The sequence below is a fragment of the Sphaerodactylus townsendi genome, linkage group LG02 (genome assembly GCF_021028975.2).
Source record: "Sphaerodactylus townsendi isolate TG3544 linkage group LG02, MPM_Stown_v2.3, whole genome shotgun sequence".
Lineage (NCBI taxonomy): Eukaryota > Metazoa > Chordata > Lepidosauria > Squamata > Sphaerodactylidae > Sphaerodactylus > Sphaerodactylus townsendi.
The window spans coordinates 78,717,301-78,741,873 of record NC_059426.1 but is presented as its reverse complement, the minus strand read 5'-3'; the positions used below and the strand labels follow the sequence as shown (position 1 = coordinate 78,741,873).

General features: G+C 41.3%; 1 protein-coding gene across 13 annotated transcripts in view; it reads right to left on the bottom strand.

Moving 5' to 3' along the window:
• Nucleotides 1–24,573, bottom strand: part of TSPAN4 (tetraspanin 4) — a 672,180-nt gene that overhangs the window by 51,746 nt on the left and 595,861 nt on the right. For all 13 annotated transcript variants that reach the window (XR_007243687.1, XM_048486901.1, XM_048486903.1 and 10 more), the window contains one exon: nucleotides 6,769–6,843. Coding sequence is in view for 12 of the 13 variants with exons in the window: in XM_048486901.1 (XP_048342858.1) it covers nucleotides 6,769–6,843 (75 nt within the window). In the remaining variant the exon portion in view is untranslated. The remainder of the gene's footprint in view (nucleotides 1–6,768; nucleotides 6,844–24,573) is intronic.

Sequence of the window (24,573 nt, the reverse complement as noted above, 5' to 3'; positions counted from 1 at the left end):
TTCTAAGTGACCTCCTTTATGTTGCATTCCTCACAACAGTAGGTAAACAATACTTTTCACCTCTATGCCAGCAGGAGGCTTGACACATAAATCTATGCATGCTGTGAGCAAATGCTATTTTCAGGGTGTTGGATTTTTTTAAAAAGCTCATTGTTAAACAGGGCAGGAATACAGAAAATAAATCTTTTTGAAAATGGGGACTATAATATCCCTGTATGGATATATTCTACCTATCAGGCCCTTTCATTTCATCTAATCAGTTTGTTTAGCATACTTTAGAATGAGATCTAGTCTTATTTCTCACTGACACTGCAAAATCAATGTCACAGCTATACCACTTTAGACTGCAAGATGACTGAATGCTCCTCCATCTAAGCAATTCCTTCCACAGAGAAAACTAGACATCAGGAAACAAAGCAGACAGATGACATGGCCAAATAATTTCTCATGGCACAGCAGAGCTAGAATTTCTTGAACAGTATGAAAAGACCTTCCAATGTAAACTTCTGTCCCTGTTGATAAGTGATCAACAGTTTTTTCTTCATGCAACAAGGCATTGTTTTGTTTGAAATGTCATGGGAACGTATTGGTATCAATTTCCTTTCTTTATATTTATTCTAATTGTGCCTTTATCTGGTGAAATTAGTTCCACATTATGATCTCTCTCTCTCTCTCTCTCTCTCTCTCTCTCTCTCTCTCTCTCTCTAATGAGGAACTAATTTCACCAATTGACACCACTAGATTCCATTGACATAAACACAAAGTAGAGGTGAGAAAACATTATCACCATAATAAATAAGTAAACATCACATTACAGTGATTGTTCACCACCCAGAATAGATATGTAAATCAGCATAGGTCTAGTTCAGGTGAAGAAGGAGGGTTTGGATTTATATCTCTCCTGTAAAGAGACTGAAAGGGGCTTACAAACTCCTTTCTCTTCCTCTCCCCACAACAGACACCTGGTGTAGGTGGACCTGAGAGAGTTCTGAAAGAACTGTGACTAGCCCAAGGTCATCCAGCTAGAATGTAGGAGTATGGAAGCAAATCTGGTTCACCAGATAAGACTCTGCCGCTCATATGGAAGAGTGGGGAATCAAACCTGGTTCTCCAGATTACAGTCCACTTGCTCTTAACCACTACACAACACTGGCTCTTTACTTCCACTTGAAAGCCCCAGGATATCCTGGCAAGGCAATGAACACAGGTAAGACCTGCAGTTTCACCTGCAGTTTCTACCCCATCTTGACTGTTATTAGTCCTGAAAGAGAACAGATGGGAGAAATGGTCTGTCTTGAGTTTCTGTAAGAAGCTGAGCTATAAATGAAGTATGGTCAGTTTCATTCAGCAAAGGTATGACCAGGGGAGAAGTGTCAAATTCCCTCTCCATGACCTTGATATGAATTGTGGACCCATGTGACATTTGTTTCCATTTTAAAACCCTTGTTTGACTCTGAGGAGGAAGAGCTGTTGGACAGTAAATTCAATGGTATGATGTTCTTTTTTACTTCAGTAGCAGAGGAAGGGTGACCAACACAAGAGGGAGGAGACAGATATAAGAAGAACAGAAGAAAAACCTTGGCTGGATCAGACTAGACGTTCATCTAGTCCAGCATTCTACCTCACAAAGGAGTCAAACACAGGGCATACAAATGGAGGCCTTTGCCTAATGTTCAGAGGTTTACTGCCTCTGAATGTGGTGGTTCTCTTTAGCCACCATGGCTAGTAGCCACTGATAGATCTATCTTCCATGAATCTCTCTAACTTCCTTCAAAAGCTGTCTATGGATATTAGTACATCTTCTGGCAGTGAGTCCCACATTTTAATCATTCACTGTGTCAAGAAGTATTTTCTTTTGTCCCATCCTGAAACTACTGCCCACCAATTTCACTGGATGACCTAAGTTCTAATATTTATGGAGAAAAAGTTCTCTACCCATGTATAATTTTATAAACTTCTATCATGTCCTCGTTTGGTGTTCTCTTTTCTAAACTGAAAAGTCCCAGACTCTTCAGTCTTTCTGCATAGCAAACATGTTCCCACTCTTTAATAATCTTAGTTGTCCTCTCCAGTGCTTTTTCTAGCTCAGACCAGTGTAGGTCTGTTGAAAAGAAAAGACCGAACGGAAAGCATTAAGCAAAAGCAGATACTGAATGTTGACATTCAGCACAAACCTAGGTTGCCAACAACCAAGACAAATAAATATTATGTCCTTTCACTAGAAGCTTAATGCATGGAAATGGGCAGTTGAAGCTTTCATGGCATGGAGGTAGCACCCAATAAGACTCTTTAAAGTGTTTTTTTCTCCAGGCTATTGGCAACCTTACTTTCAGCAGTGATTGACTAAACAATCAGAAGAACTTCAAGAAATGGCAAGATTTATCTCCCTGTCATTTCTCTCTCACACATTTGATGCTTGTGGTGAGGTTTCACTGACCAAGTCACAATGCAGAACAAAGTTAACTATGAAGTTTCATGACATCATAATGCTGTTATAAAAGTGTGTTTTCCTTTTTAAATCTGTTCCATTTTTCTGTGTAGCCCATAAGTAAAGATTTTCATTAGTTTCCCCAAATGGAATCTCCCTGATGCTTGCAACACCTTCTTAGCCAAGACTTTCTAAAAATGTCATTGCCTTCTCAGAGATTATGGGCAGGGAGAAGGGGAAGGATGGATACCACTCATGTTTTAGTCTCCTGTAAATGATTCCCATGGTAAAGTTCTTTATATTGATTCATTTCTTAGCCCTGCCAATGCTTTCTTTCCTTCTTTTTTTGAAATAATGTTGCACACTGTGCACAGCCTTTCATTAATCTAACTTCTATTATGCATAAGCCTTTTGCTTGAAGAGGTTACAACTAATTCCTAAACCATTGCAGCATATGAGTGATTTAAAATTATCATTCGCAATGCAAATCCTCTTGCATGACAACTCTGGATTTTTATCTGGGAGGCAATCTGCTTCTTAAGTCCTTCTGGAACAAGCTTTGAGTTTTCACTATTTGTATTAAGTACAAATAAAATAAAATAAAAATCTTGGACTTTCAAATATGCTGGGTTCAGATCTAGGAGAAGCTGAACCTCAGTGGTACAGCATCCACTTGGCATGCAGAAGGTCCCAAGTTCAATTCCCTCGTTTCTAGTTAAAGAGATCAGGTAATAGGCAAATATCCCAGAGAGCCACTGCCTATCTGACCAAACAATATTGGTCTAGAAGTCCTAGATAGACTGATGGTCTGATTCAGTATAAGGCAGCTTCTGTATTCATATGAAACTCTGGATAAGTCAAATAATTCAGCCTAAGCTTCCTCATGGGTAGCTTCTGAAGCTCGAAAGAACCTCAGGGCAGAGGTAATAGAAAATAATAAATTATTTGTTTAACATTTATGCCTTCCTTCTGACAAGAGGGTCACAATAGCATATACAGTTGCCCCCCCCCCCCAATCCTCACAACAACACTGGGAGGTAAGATGTATACTCAGAGTGTGGGACTGAGTTTTATAGAAGAATGGGGGCTTGAACTCCTTCCTCTCTGGCTCAGTCCAACACACTAACCATTAAACCACACTGGATCTCCACTCACTACAAGAGAAGAGGAATAGATTATATTTAGTTTAAACATCTGCACTCCATCCACCCCCAAAAGCTCAAGGTAGCTAGTAACAATTGCCCCACACAAATAGCCTCCATGATTTCCCAGTCACTATGAAGCAAGAGAGGAGGGCACAGTATCCCCAAGTGGTAAAAATGAGAGAAAGAGTTGTTGATGAGGAGTGAGTGGGATCATCAAACTCCACCCTAAATGGGGTTTTTTCAGTCTTCATCCCAGATGTTTTCTCTCCAATGATCTTCTGTTGAATTTCATGGGACACAGAGGAGCAAAAGTCAAGAATTAAAGAGAGTCCCCAGTGTCTGTAGTGACCACAAAGGGGAAAACTATTTAAGTCTCATGGCAGTGAACGTGCACAACTCTGCGATTTGGGGACCCTTGGAAATCCATACCAACATGTTATAACATAACAAGAACAACGTGACAAAATCCACTGAAAAACTGGCTCCTTGTTCATCAGTATTGTTACAATAATCCCTCTTAATGTCATCTAAGTGCTCTTCTCTGGCACATCTAAAACCAAGAATAACCGCTATATAATACCTTTTATTTGATTGGATCACCTGTCCTAGATGAATCCACCTGTCCTAGATAAAAAGCAGTTGACTTTTGCAGAGCAGGTTAAAAAGCATGGGGTGCTCATGGACCCAAGCCTTCCTGTTTGAAAAGCAGTTTGGCATGAGAGCCAGGAGTGCCTTTTTTCAGTTGTACCTAACTTACCAGCTTTGCCTCCTTTCTTACACTCAGCTGATCTAGCAACCCTGATTCATGCTTCTTCAACTTCTTGGAAGCATCAAATTTCTCAGAAACTGTGGCTGGTTTACAAAGCTACAACCCAATTATCTTCAGGGGCCAGCCAATGGAATCTGTCTGGCTGCTCGTTTGTTTCCGAAGTCAGTTTAAAGCGTGGTTTATGACCTTTAAAGCCTTTCACAGCCTGAGGACTGCATATCTGAAGGACAATCTCTCATACGGTCCCATGTACCAACTTCTACTTTGTGTGCCCATACATTCAGCGGCCCCCTAGGCCTTTTCCCTCATGGCTCCCGCTCTGTGGAATGGGCTCCCTGAAGGTGTGGTGAGCCCCCTCTTTCAGGAAGTGCTACAAGCCTTGTTTGTTTGCCAGGGCTTTGGACGGGCTATGAACAACAAGCATATTTGAGAGTTTTAAGTTATTTTGTTTTTATCCATTATATTTTGATTATTACTGGTCAGATGCTTTGATCTAGCAAAAAAAGGAGGGCACAAATTAAAAAATGGTGCAACCAAACTGATACAAAACATTGTGAGAGTTTTCATACTCTCACCAGAACTCTTAATTAGGTTCAACATTTCAAATATTAACAAATAGAGGGGGCAGGGAGAAGCAGACTGTACAGGTCATTCTGTTGAGACATTGTCTTTTGGCATTCTCTATAAAATGCAAAGCAGTAATATAGCTTCATGTTAGTGCTGGTTTCATGTTATAGCATATTCTGTAGAAAGATGAAGCAAGTCATGATGCCCAGTTTGAAGAAGCAGTAAATACCAAGTGTTGCTGCTAAGGTGCCTCTACTTTGATTCATGTGCCCCTTCCCTATTGAGGATGGTACCAGCTCCTTGGCATGGCATGGCACTCTGGGCTGAATAACATGGCTTCTGGCCATTTCCACCATATAGTGCAGACTTAATAGATCTGTCCCTAATCATCACAATTAGTGATGATAAGAACAGCAGCTCCAGACAGAACTCAAGCCTTGTATTGTTCTTTGCTATCGGACCATCAATCAAAGCTTCTCAGTAATTACTGATAACACTTAGCTACAAAAGAATCCTGCTATAGTAGTACTTTGCCATAAGAAGGCTTCAATTCATATGAGCAGTTCTCACTAAAATGTTCTCCGCACAAAATGATCTAATTTGGACTGATCTGGTAGCCAAAAATTGCATTCAAATAAGCCCACTCTTTTTCTTTTTTGAAAATCTTATCAGGACCAGGGACCTCCCACCCACTTTGGCCCATCTGATTAACATAGTAGTCCACTCACCTTGTCCACATCCTTCTTTCCAGAATTGGAACAGAAGTAATCCTTTATTTTGAACTCAAGTTTGAACTTGTCCAATAACTGGAATCAGAATCTGGCACCAAAGTGTGTCCTATCTGGCTACAAGACACCTGTGTTTGTGCAGTTGCTGCCAGAGCAGGGGAAATTTTCCAGTGAACACAGCTTTGCCCTAGGGCCCAGGCATCTTCCCTCCGCCCACCACCAGCCCCTCCCACTCCCTCATACTCCTATGCATACCTCTCCCCTTTCCCTTTTTCAGATTTATTACCTCAATTTTTGTTATTTATTATATTGGTACATCAATATATCAACATAAACATAGAATCAGTGCAAAATCACTGTCTTTTATTGCATTTGAAAACCAGCAAATGTGTGTGTAGAAGGGAGATATTTGTTCTAGGAAATGGTGCCCTTCTTGAGCAGAGTGTGGTCCAGGGAATTGCTTTGCCTCTTTCCTTTTTTTTTTTGGGGGGGGGGGGTTGGAAAAGGGCTAAAATACTGATATAATTGCAATTACAGGTATATTGATATGACTGCAATTTAAAGGGTTGTAACAAAGTGCTCTACTTGCAACTACTGGGTAGGATAAGTTCTGTGCCTTTTAGAAATAGTTGGCAGAGTTAAGAGAACTAGGAAAAGCAAATGCCTTGAGAGTTCAGCAAGCAAGCTGGAGGGCAGGCAGTAAATGCATGTAAACAGAAAAATGCAAGGAGATTACACTACAGCCCCACTGCACAGCTAAGAGCCCCGAGGTAAGCATTCCATGCCAAAGAGTGTCCATTTCAGAATTTCATATTTGCTGACAAATATCAGCTTTTAAGAGCCTGATTTCTCATCAGCTTTCCCTGATTAGAGTTCTTTGTATTTGAATAGTCATTGTGTTGCTCATAAACTTGACCTTGAATTGCAAGTGAGCTGGAGAGAGAGAGGGGTGCAAAGAACCCATATCACAGACACTGTTTGTGTATTCCAAGTACACTGTTCCTGAAAGGGAATGCCTTAAGAAAACATGATATCCATGTCAAGCCAAAGGCTTCATGATTTATGTATAAGGAAAGTTGCATACAAATTTGCTGAAGGGGAGAGAAGAGGGGGAAAAATCTTTTGACATACCTTGTCCGTGTACACAAAGAAGAGAATCACAACGGTGAGCTCCAGCACGAATATAATTAACAGCATGATAAAAAACTGTCAAGAAAAGAGGGGGTGGGTGGGAAAGAAACAGAAGCCCAGAGACATCAAAACCTGTTTAATTTTCCTTATATTGCACAACAGAAGCATCCATGCAAACAAGATTGGTCTCAATCAGACATATTTCTCACTGAAATAACAGCTGTGTGTCTTGGTTGCCCCACTTCAAACTACAGCCCACATGATTGAATGCACCTGTATACCACTTCTTCCATACTCTTCAGTTCTTGCACACATTACAAAAAAAAGTCAAGGCTAGCTTTCTGCATGCTGTGCATGGTTTTGTATAGAGGCATATGCAATCAAGAGAATTCCACCTGCAGTCTGAAGTGGTATAGTTCAGGAATTTGTTTACAACATCAAGAAGAGCTATGCACAGATTATGTGTGTCTATGGCTGTGTGTGTTTCTATGGCTGAGGCAGGGTTGATTTTTTCCAGTTTGGCCTTCCCATGACCAACCTCCCAAGCTATTCCTGGGGATCCCCCAACCACCATGTGCAGCATTTGCAGGGGCATTTTGGTTCACAATGGGAACAGAAAGACAAGGAAGCCTGTGGACAAAAATATTTCAGTCAACTTCATATTAGTCCTGTGGGTGGGGTACAAATTAAAAGAAACCAAAAAAACCCATGAGGAGAACCAAATCCAGACATGCAGCAGACCTGTTTTCAAGTGCAGCTGTACTTACATTAACTTTATCAAGAGTGGAGGTAAGGTACTTGTGGCCTTTTCACAATTGACAGTGTCTTTTACTGACAGATATTAATCTACCTTTGCAGCTGTATTTGGCTATCTTGTTTTAAAAAGAGAAAGTCTTTTTGGTATATATATATAAACCCTCATATTGTGGCTCTGAGATGAGGAAAGAGATATTTAAATGGAAGGAGAACTGCATACCTGAGATCCTCTAGCCAAACTCCAAAGGGAACTGAAAATGCAAGAAGGCTGTTTGAAAAATAACTACATGATAGGTAGCTGTGTTAGTCTGTTTGTAGTTGTAGAAAACAGCAAGAGTCCAGTAGCACCAATAGCAAGGTATGAGCTTTCCTAAGCCACAGCGCACTTCTTCTGAAGAAATTCTGCCAGAAATTCTGTTTGTCTTGAAGATCCTGCTGAAATCAGGCTCCATCCCTGAAGACTGGAAGATGGCCAATGTCACACCAATCTTTAAGAAAGGATCTAGGGGGGACCCGGGAAATTACAGGCCAGTCAGTTTGACATCTGTTCCTGGTAAATTAGTAGAATCTATCATTAAAGATAAAATTATAAAACATGTAGAAAAGCAAGACCTGCTGAGAAAGAGTCAGCATGGCTTTTGCAGAGGCAAATCCTGTCTTACAAACTTACTAGAGTTCTTTGAGGGTGTAAACAGGCATGTGGACAGGGGTGAACCGTGGACATTGTCTACCTTGGATTTCCAAAAGGCTTTTTGACAAAGTCTCCTCACCAGAGACTAAGTTGAGAAAACTCAGCAATGAAGGAATAAGAGGGAAGTCCCTCCTATGGGATTAAAAAACTGGTTGGAGAAACAGGAAACAAAGAGTGAGTGTAAATGGGAAGTTCTCACAATGGAGATAGATGTTGGGAGTGGTGTCCCCGCAAGGATCCGGTGATTGGGGACCCTCAGTGCTCTTTTAACCTAATATTCATAAAATTTGACCTGGAAGTGAGGGGTGGGTAGGCTGGGTGGGCCAAGTTTTGCAGATGATACCAAATTATGTGGGTGGTGGAGAACCACTTAAGGATTAAGTAAGAGTTATCCACATTGTACGGACCTTGGATAAATTAGGTGAGTGGGCTACAGAAAATGCCTGCAAAATGCAGTTCAATGTAGCAAAATGTAAAGTGATGCAACATATAGGGCAAAAAATCCAAACTTTGGCACATTAACATCGCTACAGGGTCAGTGCTATCAGTCACAGACCAGGAAAGGGATTTCTGTAGTGTGTCTTTTAGTTGATAGCTCCATGGGAATGTCAACTCCAATACATGGCAGCTGTAAAAGGCAAACTCTATGTGCTGGGGATCATTCATTAGAAAAGGAATTGATAATAAAACTGCAAAGATTGTCATGCCCTTTATATAAAAGCCTAAAAGTGGGTGCGACCGCGACTTGGAGTAACTGTGTCCAGTTCTGGTCAGCCAAGATCTCGCCAAAAAAGCTGATATTAAGGAGATAGAAAAGTGCAGAGAAGGGCAAACAAGCGGATGATTGAGGGACTGGAGCACCTTCCCTATGCGGAGAGGCTGCAGCGTTTGGGACTCCTTTAGTTTGGAGAGGAGGCGGCTGAGGGGGGATATGTGATTGAAGTCTACAAAATTATGCATGGGTAGAAAATGTTGACAGAGAGAAATTGTTCTCTCTTTCTCACGATACTAGAACCAGGGGGCATCCATTGAAAATGCTGGGGGGAAGAATTAGAACTAATAAAAGGAAACACTTCTTCACGCAACATGTGATTGGTGTTTGGAATATGCTGCCACAGGAGGTGGTGATGGCCACTAACCTGGATAGCTTTAAAAGGGGCTTGGACAGATTTATGGAGGAGAAGTCGATCTATGGCTACCAATCTTGATCCTCCTTGATCTGAGATTGCAAATGCCTCAACAGACCAGGTAATCGGGAGCAATAGCTGCAGAAGGCCATTGCGTTCACATCCTACATGTGAGCTCCCCAAGGCACCTGGTGGGCCACTGCGAGTAGCAGAGAGCTGGACTAGATGGACTTTGGTCTGATCCAGCTGGCTTGTTCTTATGTTCTTATGTTCTTATGTTCTTATGTCTCTTGCTCTTTTCTACTGTTGAAAATAACTAATATGCTTCTAACATGATGGTTGAATGCAGTGGTGGGATTCAAATAATTTAACAACCAGTTCCAAAAGGACTCTGGTGAGATTACAACCAGTTCTGTGAACTAGATAAAAAATTAGCTACCGGTTCCCCTGAAGTGGTGTGACTAGGCTGAATCCCATCACTATTTGTATGTGATCATAGTTGTGATGACAAAGGATGTTACACATACAAACATGCATTTTTCCTCCAACTTTTTCCTTTTAAACCAAGATCAGCTGCAGAAAGATAGAACAACAGTGGGAAGTAGCTCTATCCTTTCCCATCTGGCAGTTTCCCCGCACATAATCATCTCCTGTTTGCCTTCCCCCAAAGTATTTTTCCCAACTGGAAAAAAAGCTGGGGGGGGGGGGGGTTAGCCACAAAGGAGAGGATGAGCACCCGCTCCCCTGCCATTTTCCTACTTCAGCTTTTCTGGATTGCTTGTTGTTTTTAAAAGATCAGGAGAGCAGAAACATAGTTATACATCACATTTAGTTTGGCCCTGAAAGACTCATGAAGCTAGGAAGTGAATGAAAAGAACCATGCATTTGTTTTGTTGCCAAACTCGTGATTTCCAAGTACATTTCATGAGCTGAGACATGGGAATAAGCTTCAACTGATTGAAACACTCAGCAGGAGAGAAGAGACAGACTGTGCTTCTCAACAGTCATTTTCTGGAAATCAATGACACACATGCACACTCAAATCATTTGGTTTACTTGCCTTCACAGCCTCTATCTAACTACATTTTTGTTCCTACCTCCAAAGAGCTCAAAACAGTTTATATGATTCTCCCAATATCCATTTTACTTTCCTTACAATCCTGTGAGGTAGGTTATGCTGAGAGAGAAAGAGATTGAATAGATGGAGGTTACCCAGCAAGCTACATGGTAGAGTGGATGCTAGAACCTGGGTCTCCCAGCTGCTAGTCAAACACCTTCACAACTACATGGGCAAAGCATGCCCACTCTCTGTGGTCTTGCACCCCACCATATGCCAGTAAACTGGCAACTATATTGTATAGATTACATGTATAGTATATGTATAGTATATTACATGTATATTGTATAGATAAACATGTAAATATTGATTGTGGGTCTTTGGTTCTTCATGAAACACCTAAAATGCCCTCTGTGATTGTTCTAATCAGGATTCTAGTTCCCAGTGACAAGGCTTTTTAAAAAGGACTACGCCTGCTTCCAGATTTGACAGAATAATTTAATCAAACCACTTGAAATTCACCATACTTACCATTTTAATAGAGATGGAGAAAAAGGAATGTGTATGTGTGTTTTACCTTAATGGAGTATATCAAGCAGGAACTATGATCTGATTCACTTAAGATTCCTTCTCCTATAATAATATTTATTTAGATAATTCAAAAATGCAATGCACCTGCAGAATTGTAAAAAATATTAGCCATCTGCAAACACTGCAGCTGCACTTCATTTATGTCTTGCAGGAGCCCATCAGTTGCACATGTTGGAAACATGCAGGTTCCTGCAATTCACCCCATGCTTATGATCCTGTAATGCGTGAACTGGTCAATGCATAAATTTTCTTTGTGGGTACAGCTTTTTTTTATATGAATCAGAACCCTGTTTTCCCAGGATTTTTGGATAGTGTGAATGAAAGCTGCTCCCACATGGAAAATCCATGCAATGCTTAACTCACACATTATGGGACAGATACATATCAGGTACATTGGGGGACCTCTGTACTCCTGATATGCACAGTTGGTAGGCTTCTATGACATACAAATGGAATACCACTATTCTGTCTTCAGTGGCAGAAGGTTGTAGATATATGGATCAAATCCAGAGCGAAACCAAAAAGTGGTGACTTTTTCAAACATTGTCTATAGTATTGAATAATATCCACCATTTTGCATTTTTGGAAGGAGGGAAGAGATTGATATGAATATTCAGAAAATACTGCCTTCAGTCTGCATTGACTTGTTTGCCTTGAGTGATATGGCCATATAGTTGGAACTGGATTGGCTGCATAGAATTATATCATCCTATTTTTTTGCATGATCCGTAAATGGTTCAGACCATTTAACTTTTGCCAGGAAATACTGCCCACACTCATGTCTGGCTTTGCTTGCCTTCTATAACGACATCACATAGCCCCATTTGATTGAGGCCTCGAAACAGGTAGTCCATTTCATAGTTTGTATTAGATGTTGTAGGGACTGCTGGTTCCCATTATGGGAACTGTAGTCCATAACATCTGGAGGGCCACGAGTTTGACACCTATGGGCTAGGTGATTCCTAATTGGCAGAGGATATCATTATACCAGGGAAATAACCCAGTAATTATAGGAAAATTTGCATCAAAGGAGCAGACTGAGAAAAAAATGACTGTATATATATATATAAAGAAAATATTTACAAAAAATTAAACAGTTTTTGAAAAAAAGTTTCCTTTGTGCAACACTTTGAACCTTATTTGGCTCAGTTCTGATCCACCCATTTTATAAAGAATACTATAAGGGAACATGACACAGATCCAACCCCATTAAGAAAAACCTCCCATAGATAAAAATCCCTGTTTGATCTTAAAGCACCATAATTTACTCCTACATAAACAAAAGTCGGTTGCATCACCATGAAAAAAATCATTGTTGTATAACTCTGATTTTCTTTCTTTTAAGAAATACAGTGTCAACAGAATCATTCATAGAATCACAGAGTTGGAAGACACCACAAGGGCTATCAAGTCCAACCCCCTACCATGCAGGAACACACAATCAAAGCACTCACGACATATGATCATCCAGCCTCTCTTTAAAAACCTCCAAAGAAGAAGACTCTACTACTCTCCGGGGCAGTGAATTCCACTGTCAAACAGCCCTGACAGTCAGAAAGTTCTTCCTAATGTTTGGGTGGAATCTCTTTTCCTGCACCTTGAATCCATTGCTCCATGTACTTGTCTCTGAGGAGAAAACAAGTTTACTCCCTCTTCGACATGACATCCCTTCAAATATTTAAACATAGCTATCATGTCCCCCCTTAACCTTCGCTTCTCCAAACTAATCATCCCCAGCTCCCTAAGTCTCTGTTCATAGGGCATGGATTCTAGACCTTTTACCATTTTGGTTGCCCTCCTCTGGACATATTCCAGCTTGTCAATATCCTTCTTAAATTCCAGTGCCCAGAACTGAACACAGTACTCCAGGTGAGGTCTGACCAATACAGAGTAGAGTGATACAATTACTTCCCTCGATCTGTGCCTATTCCTTATCCTCATCGAGAAGGGAGAGAACCTCAATAACACGAATATAACAAAGCTATTTTAGCCACAAGGAGCAAACATACCACAGTAGTCAGGGAGGATGGGATCAGTGGAGAAATGTTCCTTCATGCTCTTATTTTATGGTATGAATCTTGTTTCAATGAGACTACCCAGGTTACCATTTTCCACCTGATCTACTACAATATCACTTTTTCATTACCTGCCTCAGGTATAATACATTTTTAACTATCAAAGCTGGAGAAGGAATTACTTTCCCAGTTGCTGGATTGCAGGTGCACTATTCACTGTACATGCAGCCCCCTTTCACTTTGCCATTCTAATCTGGTTGTTATCATTTGTTGGCCCAATTCCACGTAAAATGACACTGAGATGAAGCTTTCATACAGTGTATTTCAATCTGTTAATGAGTCATGTTTGAAGCACTCTGGCCATTTCAAACTATGCAGCTTCTTTCCAGCAGCTTTTTTGGAATATTCCTTTCAGCCTTTTTTTTAAACCTTCCAACTTTGGGGCTATAGCACATACATAGCAACTCAGTGCTACATTGCCAGCATTCAGCAAGCTTCTGACTGCCAGCAGTATAGAACTGAATTGCTATATTGGCCTAGCACTATAGCGCAAAAATTTGAATGCTAAATGTTAAGAAAGAAAAGAACACACTGTGGAAAAGGCAGGGTGGGGGAGCAGCACTTTCAGAAGCGCTGCAGACATTTCAAACCACACTTCACAGCGATTCAGAAGTGCAAAGAAGACCTGAACCAAAGAAAGGAAATTTTTTTTAAAAAGTTCAGCTCTGCTCTGTGAATAGGACGCAAGCAACTTTGTATGAAAAGGCTAAAAAAAATATGTTGGCAGCCAGGATCCCAAAACTGTCTGAAATGCCACACAGAAAATCCATTAACAACTGGATACTAAAATCTATATCTAAAAATGTGAAATACTACTGACTGACTCACTGACTCATCAAAAGAACTCAAAAACCACCGAACCTACAAAGTTGAAATTTGGCACACCGGTTCATTATGTGGTTTAGGTGCTCACTAAGAAAGGATTTTTTTTTCCAAAATATTCAGTTTTACTTGAGTTGTTACACATTTACTGTTTAACTGTTCATCTCTGGCCATCTGCGCGAACATTCTAAGGGCAAACCAGCCCCTCAGTCCACAGACATGCTGCACGAACATTCTAAGGGTGACAGTTAAACACCACCAGCTTCATGTCCTTCACCATAGTGTGCCACTCTAACACCGTCTTCCACAATGCATGTGAACCTATTTGAAAACAAACCCATCAGTCCACAGACAGGCTGTGAGGAAATATGCTGCATGTCACCCCAACGTTCACAACCAGGCTGCAAAGAAGTGTGCTGAATGTCACCCCGAAGTTAACAGACAGGCTGTGAAAAAGTACTCCTTCACCCACCCTCACGTTAACAACACCGCTACAGCCAAATACAATCAAAACAGATTACAAACCACACTATCACCTTGGACTACTAAACATTTGTCGTGTTTTGCATATGGACATCAGACTGATTACCGTGGAGACAAGTTTACTGCTCTCGGCCTCCGATCACCCTGTGCTTGGTGTCGTGCTCTGAAGTGGTGGGATGAGTCCCCAGGAATGTGCTGCAGTGGCTGTACAGTCCAGCTCCCTGTCCTTCAACCCTACCCTGAACCTCTTCACAGCCTTCTCACTCATCAGCATCCAATGGCAGAACACTTCCTTCCTGCATCCCGAAAATACATCGGCTGCTTCCAAATGACATGTTTTGGAGCCCACCAGGTGAAAGAGAGCAATAACACGTTGCATTAAAAAAGACAACTACAGGAAGCTGCTGCAAAATAATGTGAAAACAAACCCATCAGTCCACAGACAGCCTGTGAGGAAATATGCTGCATGTCACCCCAAAGTTCACAAACAGGCTGTAAAGAAGTATGTTGAATGTCACCCCAAAATTCATAGAGAGTCTGTGATGAAGTATCCGTAGCGAACCATGGGTGCCCTTCTAGTAGATTATAAATGGTGTTAAAGTGAGACCACAGTCTTATAAGGAGACAAAAAGTGCCACAGGGGCCATTTTGACTCAGGAAAACAGTACAGGGAGAAGGCAGAAGCCCCTTATCCCCCTACCCCAAATGATCTAGTGCTAGTCCAGATGATGGCAGCAAGATTACCAGCATAAAAGGGCAAGGACCAGGGTTACCCTGCAAGTAGGCACTGTCCAGTTCGTCATATGCATTCCATTCCCCAGCCTCTCAGAAGCTTGTAGCCTTGTAGGGCAGGCAAGTCAGGGAGATGAATCAAGATAATATCAACATTTAATGTGCAGGAAAAACTGAATCTGCCTCAACCAGACTTGGGGAATTAAAACACCAGGGATATGCCTGCCTAATATTTCACAGTTTCATCTCTCCTTAGGCTAATCAAGTGGGTAGGATTTTCTTTGCTGCATTCAATAGCAGAGAGTTTTCAGATAGAGGTGACATGATCAGATACTTAATTTAGCAATTTCCTTTGAAAAAATCTAAAGTAATTTAATATTTGGATCTCGCTGACTCCTGCTGTTCCTGTGCATACATCCCACCCCAGTTCTGCTAGGATTGCTTTCTTGTTCCCTTTCCTTTAGCAGAAAAAAAGTTTGCTGCCTCTGGTTTTTCCCCTTGTTCTCTAGAGAGCTTCTTTTGCTAAGCAAGCCAATCTCACTTCCATAAAAATAATGCTTGATGAACTTCAACTCAGTGTTAGACAATTGAAGAGAAGATAAAATAGCATCACTTTCAACTATGGTAAAAGAACAAAGAAGTGTATGTGCAAACATGGGCTTTTCTGTGGCTATATTTATTAAGAAGAGGTCCTCCAAAGTGAAAAAGGGAACATCTTGAAGTTCTATAAAGTCAGCTATCTCTGATGCATTGTCCATTGTGACAAGTCAATGTGAAATCTGCAGATTTTTTCCCCTTTTACATTTTGTAAAGCTAAGTAGCATGGCATATAAAAGTCTATAAAATGAAGCAATGTAAAATGATACAGAAAAAAAAACAGTCCTCAGGAGCAGATAACAAAAAAACAACTTAAAAAAGGGAAATACCTTAGTTCAGTGGTGGTGAACCTACGGCACTCCAGATGTTCATGGACTTCGATTCCCATCAGCCCCTGCCAGCATGGTCAATTGGCCATGCTGACAGGGGCTGATGGGAATTGTAGTTCATGAACATCTGGAGTGCCATAGGTTCACCACCATGGCCTTAGTTAGAAATCTGGGTAAAGAGAAATGTTTTGACCTGGAAGATAAAGCAGGTTCCTGACAAGCCTGAAGGGAGAGGGCATTCCAAAGGTGAGTTGCCAACCCCAAAAAAGCCACTGATCACCAACCCCCTCATTTTTGTAGGCAGAGACACAGGATGCACAGCTTCAAAAAATGATCTGAACAATACAGTATAAATCAGAACTGTTGCAGGATCATATTAAATGCTTACTGACCAAGATTAGTACGATACGTTGAAAATGACTTACAGTGATGACTGTGATGGACCAACAGTATGATACACCAGAAGACGTGTTGATTTGTCCAGAGGAGAAAAAACCTCAGTTCAGATGGTAGTCAGCTACTGCTAGCAAAATCTTTCCCACCTCTTCCTCTGCTAAAAATGCCTCTGGTTATACCTAGGCTTATGTACCTGTGTAAGGTGAGCCAGTTTGTTTACTTGTATTGCTTTCCATGAGGCTACACATCACTCTGCACAGAGTGTTCAGTGTAGCAAAAAACACTTCAGTAGAGAAAGTTGGACTACCAAAGCCACACTGAACCTTTTTCAGTCTTACTGATTTCAATACATAACATTGATGCATTTAGAGGTCAATCCTAACCCACATTTACAATGGAATGGAATTGCAGAGTCAGACTGAAATTCTGAAAAAGTACACGCAAAAGGATTATGCATGATGCCAAGACTACAGATTTCTGTGGAACCACTTGCACTGTTCAACAGGCAAGCCAGTTTTTAACCTAGAAAGCAGTTTTCCCCAGCCTCCTGTGCAAGTGGTTACAGAAGAGAGCTCAAACAACCTCTGGCCATGTATGTAGTTTTATCCCATCTGGCTTCCCTTGGCTAACCTGATTTCAGCAGATCTCAGAAGTTAAACAGAGTCATCCCTGATTAATACTTGAATAGGAGATGACAACGGAGGTCCAGGGTTGTTATGCGGATGCAGGCAATAGCAAACTAGCTGTGAATATGAGAATATCTCTTGCCGTGAAAACATTACAGGGGGTTCGTAAGTAGGCTGTGACTTGTCAGCAAAAAAAAGTACAAACATTGGATAGCTCTATACCCTGCCCCAAGCACAGTATATCTAAAGGTATATGAACCTTTCTCATATTTTAGAACTAGTGTCTTGCAGTTGGAACACCATAAACAGAGAAAAAGAAGGCAACTGTAGAGAGATTCCTTTAAGCATCGTTCTCCCTTTCCGGAGAATTTTCTTAATTTAGTAAGATTGAACTTTTTCTAAGGACAGGGAACACAAGAGAAAAATCTAACAAGCTATTTCAATCTAAAACCACTTAGTAGGCACTTAGTTTACACATATATTTTTTTCCTCCAAGCCTTTCAAGGCAGAAATTTCCATGGCTAGGGCAGCCATACTTCAGGTGATGGCTGGAGATCTCCAGGCAACAGAAATCAGTTCCCCTAGAGAAAATGGCAGAAAATGGACTCTATGCCATTATACCCCACTAAAGTTCATCCCCTCCTCAACCCCCTCCTCTGCCCCCACCCCCAAATCTCCAGGTGTTTCCCAACCCAGAGCTGGCAACCCTATCCATTGTGGATTGAACTAGCTTTGTGTGTACCGCAGCTCATTGAAATCACTTTGCTATTTTAAACAGCAGTGACTTTTATGATTTTTAAATCATTTTTGTTTTGAGCCATTTCATAGGGTGGAAAATAAACAAATAAAACTGTTTTACGACAATGTATTAAATAAAATGATGACTCCCAAATATATCTAAAGACTGCAGGCAGAGGAAGTTGTGTGTTATAAAAAACCACTATGGTTCACAGATGCATGGGGGTCACATGAAGCTGAAAGCTGCTGAATTGCAGCAGTCGCCCTTTCTGAAATCATAGAAAAGAGCTCCCGTGGTTTTCGGTGACCTTTGGTTATTGTCCCATCTGCATACTTCTAGGTAGCTCCTTCAACTGAGTTTTATAGAGAAAGCTATTCGTCTACAAAAAAAGAAGCAGGAGTCAGCAATTCCTCCAGCTAACAAACGTATGCTGATAGAACAGAGCACAAATTGTGCGACAGAACCAGCAGCAAGCAAACTCATTCTAGGAGGTGAAAATCTACTATGCCTTCAACTTGAAGCTCCTAAAACTTCTATGGTTGAGAAGGCTCAATCAAGGCTCTTAAGGTCTCATTTGATGAGTAAATGTCAAACCTTTCAATTTGCAAATTCCCAGAATAAAATTTAAAAAGCCAACCAATTCCTTTGGAGGCCCAACAACAGGACATAGAGGCTGAGCCCTTTCCCTGACATTGCCTTCTGGCATTGGCATTCAAAAGTTTACCATGGAAGTAAAGCATACCATTATTTTGCTAATTTGCTTAATTCTTTTGCCCAGAGGGGAGACCAGCCAAAAAGGGAGATAAAGGACAGCAGTGCAGTGGACAGTCAGACTACTAACAGTGATTCATCCTGCCAATCCACCTGTTGGATTAGGGTAGCCAGTCTTCAGGTGGAGCCTGGAGATCTCCTGGAACTACAGCCGTTCCCCTGTGGACAGTTATCAATTTCCCTGAAGAAAATGGCTTCTTTGGAGGGTGAACTCCACAGCATTCTACCAGTGGCATATCTAAGGTAAATGGTGGGGATTTTTGTATGTATTTTTGAAATTTGATTGTTTATTGATTTGTAATTGTTTTATTGCAAACTGTCTCGATAGCATTTGCTGAAAACTGGATTACAAAGAGAGTGATCATCCTGTATCAGATCAAAGTGTCATCTAATTCAGCCCTCTGTCTCCCAAAATGATTCGTCAAATTTTCCTTTATTTAAAATTCTGAAACTTAAATGACATGATAGGGTATATGCCAAGAAAGCTTGTATAAAAAGGGGGGAAGGCAATAACCTTTTTTTTTGCAGTTCCCATTTAGCCATTATGACTAGTATCCATTGTTGGACTTGTCCTTTATGAATTAATTTAACTCTTTTTTAAAGGCACTTTGGCTGGCACCCATTATTAGATCATACATCAAGAACTAAAAGGGGAACTATACTGGCAGAAAAGTTGGGATTTGTATCCCACCTCTCCCATAAGGAGTCTCAAAGTGGCTTATAAACTCCTTTCTTTCCTTTCCCACAACGGATATCTTGTGAGGTATGTGGGGCTGAGAGAATTTGAAAAGAACTGTGGCTAGCCCAAGGTCACCCAGCAGGCTTCATTTGTAGAAGAGGGGAAACAAAACCTGTTTGCCAGATAAAAGTTGGTCGCTCATGTGAAGGAGTAGGGAATCAAACCCTGCTCTTCAGCTTAGAGTCCATAGCTCTTAACCACTACACCGTGCTGGCTCTCTAGTGATTTCCTAAATCACTTGTTCTGGTGCAGCACCCCTGTGCCCCTCAAAAGGCTGCTCATGAGGGTCAGCAGGCTCTTGAAAAATGACATGGAAGTCGGCAAGAGAAAGTGGGAAAGTGGGGAGATTGCTTCCCCATTTGTACAAGTGCAAGTGTCCTTCCATACCTAGAAGGGGGATTTTGGATCCAACCTACTAATCTGCCCCACCCCCACCCCATTCTTGTCTTCTCTGATTATGTATCTTTTCTCCCTCCCTTTCTTGTCCTCCCTGATTTTAGATCTTAAAGATGGGAATAAAATTTTGTCATCTTGGCCATCTTTACAATGATACCACTGTGCTAAACTAATGGTATTCATTTTGCAGCGTAAGAGCGACATATGGCTCTTTCACATGCCACCTCCATTCTTCTTCAAAAAATGGGTTCCAATATCAAATAAGTCTACTGAATTTAGTTATGTTGAGCTGGAAATGTATTGTGTTGTATTTACAGACATGTATTTAATAATAATAGCTGAGTGTCCTGTTACATGTACTCACTTCAAAAGTTTTTTAACTTGATTTTTCAGAAAGGTTGGGATTATTGTTTTCCTGAAATGTTGGGAATATTGGTATTATTTCTAAAATCTGTTTCAAGAATATTGGGTTTGGGGAGATCTGGCCTCTGTCTGGATGCTAGACATGGAAATTGGGCAGGGGGATAGATTCTCGTATCTTGGAAAGGGCGAGATAAAAATATGGCAAAATAAATAAAAATCTGGAGGCCATGTGTGCCATTCAGTGAAAACAATGAAAGTAGACCTGGGCTCAGAATGAACACTGCCAAAATAACTTGTAACAATCCTGAAATGTCAAGAGATGAATTTTGGATATACCCAAATTTTGTATGTACCCAACTTCATTTTGGGGAATTCCTGATCTGAAACCCAACAGTTGGATTGGAAATATTCAAATGCACATCCCATCTGTTAGATTGTGTATTTGATAGGATAAGTGCAGGGCATACAAGAAGTTACATGGTTATTTTGATTGCCAGTGATTTCCAATGAAGGTCTTTGTAAGTGCTAAAGACAAATTGTAAGTGCTAAAGACAAAGATCCTCTGAAGATGCCAGCCACAGATGCAGGCGAAACGTCAGGAGAGAATGCTGCTAGAACACGGCCATACAGCCCGGAAACCACACAGCACCCAACTAAAGACAAAGCTTTTGGGGTTTATCTGGGGCTCATTCCACACATGCAGAATAATGCACTTTCAAACTGCTTTCAGTGCTCTTTGAAGCTGTGCGGAATAGCAAAATCCACTTGGAAACAGTTGTGAAAGTGGTTTGAAAACGCATTATTTTGCATGTGCGGAAGGGGCCTGTGCTTTTTAAAAATAGTTTCATACTAAGGAGTGTTACTATACACAGTCATATAGCTTACTATAGTCATAGCTTGTTGGTAGAATTTCCACCTCCTTTCAAATATCACTTATAGACACCTTTAATTATTATGATTCTGAAAATAGTCAGATCCAGGGGACCAACCAAGTTTGAAGAATAACTAGAATGGGCCAAGGAGCAATGAAGACTATACAAGCAAACCCTTAAAAAAATCATGCAGTTCTTTCTTAAGTGAACTTTCCAACCCACATGATAAATAAGAAGGAGAATAAAAACGAGCTTTGCTCTGGTTCAGTGGGACTGCAGGCTGCTGATATAACAAAGATTTATGCCTTGAGACAACACAATCCCAATGCAAAGCATTCACCTAGATCCTCATAAAGAAGATTAATCTTTCTTCACAGTGAGACATATTTCACCACAGAAGTTCTCTGTGACTAAGATGGTATCAGGAGGAGGTTGCTGAGGTAGTGCCTATAGGCTAAGATTCACTACGCTGCTTTTTTAAAAGGCCCTGGTGTGTGCTGGGACTCAACAGAAGGTATGGGGGGGAGCAGAAGTAGTTTACTGCATAACTTACTACTGCTGCCGCTACACTGTTGATCATAGCAGTTTCTCAGTGCTGCAGTCTCCACCTTCTTCCCACATTCACTATGGCTTTCATGTAAATTACTCAGCTGCCTTTACTGGCATTCAGCTTGATCTTCTATATGTCCCTAAAAGGTGCTAGGGTTATATCCACCTTAAAATAGTTCCATACTAATGTATAGTAAAAAAATAGTTCCATACTAATATCTGCCACCAGCATTTTATCTCTGAAGATACATTGTCTCTGAATCGCTTGGAGGTTCCATTGTTATAGCCTTTGACAGACCAGTGGTACATCAAGTAGACTCACTGATAGGTCATTCCCCCACTCAGGTTGCATAAGGAAATCTTTCCAAAGTTGAAATCCTGTGTTCATTTACTTCAGTGTAAGCCTATCTGAAGTCAAAGGACTTACATTTGTATTTGTGTGTGCGCGCGCGCGTGCGCGTGTGATTGGGCTGCATGGACACACATTCTTTGGGATCACTTTGGCAACTCTTATTGTAGTTTGAGGATTGTAGCCAAATCAGCAGTCTTTACTGATGACTGAGCTATAGCTTGACATAGGGTCTAACATTCACAAAAAGCAGACAAGGTGGTAAACCATCCTGACCACTGGCACAGATACACTCCGCATGCAGTTTGACCAGGGCTGATTGGTGCTGCTGGTATTATTAGACCTTACCGAGTATTTGACATGGTCGATGACGGCCTTTTGACCCACTGGCTGGCCGTTTCTGGGGTCCAGGGCGTGACCCTGCAATGGGTTGCCTCATTCCTTTGGAAACAGAGTCAGCAAGTGAGGGTTGGGGATAAGGTTTCTCAGTGGTGCTCACTTCAATGCGATGTGCTGCAGGGGGCCCTATTATCCCCATTGTTGTTTAATATCTATATACAACCCCTTGCTCAGTTGGTGCAAAGTTTTGGGCTGATCTGTCATCAATATGCTGATGACACTCCGCTCATTCTGTTGATAAAGGGAAGGCCGGCCACTGCCCTGCGGCTCTACAGCACTGTTTGAAGGCAGTTGCTGGTTGGTTGCAGCAAAGCAGGTTAACCCATCTAAGATGGAGATCCTGTGGGTGGGTCATGAAGGGGGAGGGGAGGGTTTTCAGCCACCAATGCTCAGTGGGATCCCTCTATCACTGACCTCCTTGGATCCTAACCTGGGGGTCCACCTGGATTTTTCTCTTTCCATGGAGACTCAGGTAGCCCATACAGCCCAGGTGGCATTTTTCCATTTGTGCCAAGAACGATGGCTGTCCCCTTACCTCTCCCAGATCGACTTGGCCACTGTGATTCATGCTATGATCAGCTCTAGACTAGATTATTGCAACTTGCTCTATACAGGCCTCCCTTGCGGTTGATCCGGAAGCTGAAGTTGGTCCAGCTCATACCTCTCCTGTGCTGCGCCGGCTGCACTGGCTCCCAACAGAATACTGGATCACCTTCAAGGTTGGTATTAACCTTTAAGGCACTCCACAGTCTGGGGCCCTCGTACCCGAGGGACCATCTCACCCCATATGTTCTCACATGACCTCTGTGTTCTGCAGAGGCCAATTTACTGGTGGCCCCTGGCCCCTCCATGATATGGCTGGCCTCCAACCGGGCTAGGGCCTTCTGTGCCTTAGCCCTTGACTGGTGGAACTCATTACTATTGTCTGTTAGAGTCCTGTGGGATCTGGAACAGTTCTGCAGGGCTTGTAAAACAGAATTATTCCACTGGGCCTTTGGAGGGGGTAGCCGTTGACTGTGTGCCATCCCTGTAATTTGTTCCATCTCACCATGTATTCTATTCTGTGGTTATACCATCTGGGCCAGCCCCATGGAACGAAATGTTCTTCGCTATCTTTAGATGTCCCATCTAAAATAATGTATAGTTTTATTGTATTTTATGGGGTTTTATATTGTACCATTTTATTATGTTACTGTACACCGCCCAGAGCCCTTCGGGGGTGGACGGTATATTAAGTGAAACAAACAAACCAACAAAAATAAACATGTGTTTGGACTGTTCCGCTTCAGAACATAAAAGAAAGCTCACATTTATGCTCTGCATATAAGGAAGTGAAATGGCCAAGGAAGAACCCATCCTTCTTCCTGACATGTTACATTTCTATGTGAAAGGCTTTGTTCTGTTTTGGTTTTGTATGAAGAAGTAGCCAATCATATACCGGTAAGCTGCAGTTGCAGTCGGCAATGGTACAGCCCAGACAGCTTTACTGCATCTGATGTTTGTGAGACTTAGGCTACATATTCTCAGTGAAAATAATACATTTCCTTATGAAAATTATTAGGAATATTTGTATACTTTCCAAAAATAAAAGATGAATGACAGCAAGGATGCTACAAAAATTACTTTAAAAGATAAAGGCAGGTTAGGAATCTGTAATAGGACATTGATAGTCTACTCTCCAGACAAGTTATAGCTGCAACATGAAGTTTATACTGGGACTAACCAGTTTCCAAAGCAAAACATAGATACTAGCAACATCATCTCTTAAGACTCATAATGTCTGTAACCACCTGCTGAGAGTCTAATATTCTCATCTCATCTGGACTATAAAAGTATCTTTTTGAGAATATTTCTCAACCATCCAAAACTTTGGGCACTTTTGCACATGTAGAATAATGCACTTTCAATCCACTTTCAATCCACTTTGCAGCTAGATTTTACTGTGCGAAATAGCAAAATCCATTTGCAAACCATTGTCAAAGTGGATTGAAAGTGCATTATTCTGCATGTGCAAAAGTGTCCCTTTCAAGGCTGTGATTTTCCAGCATAGTTAAAGGAGATCACAGCCTTTCACATCTGGATTAAAGGACCAGTTTTATCCTACTTTGGAACTTACAGGTCATTGATTTTAATACGGCAATGGAGCATTTTCTAGAGCTGTGTGGAATATCTATTTTAAACAAAGCCACTGAAATTTAAAAACATAAGCATCTTTGCTCCATGTGATAGCCCTTTAAGATTTAGTGAGTCAGACACTAAGCAAGAGAAAACTAGCTTATTTCCTACTCTTTAATGGGGGCTTCAAGAACTCATGGCTGCTGAGGAATTTTCTGCAGAAGGAATTCT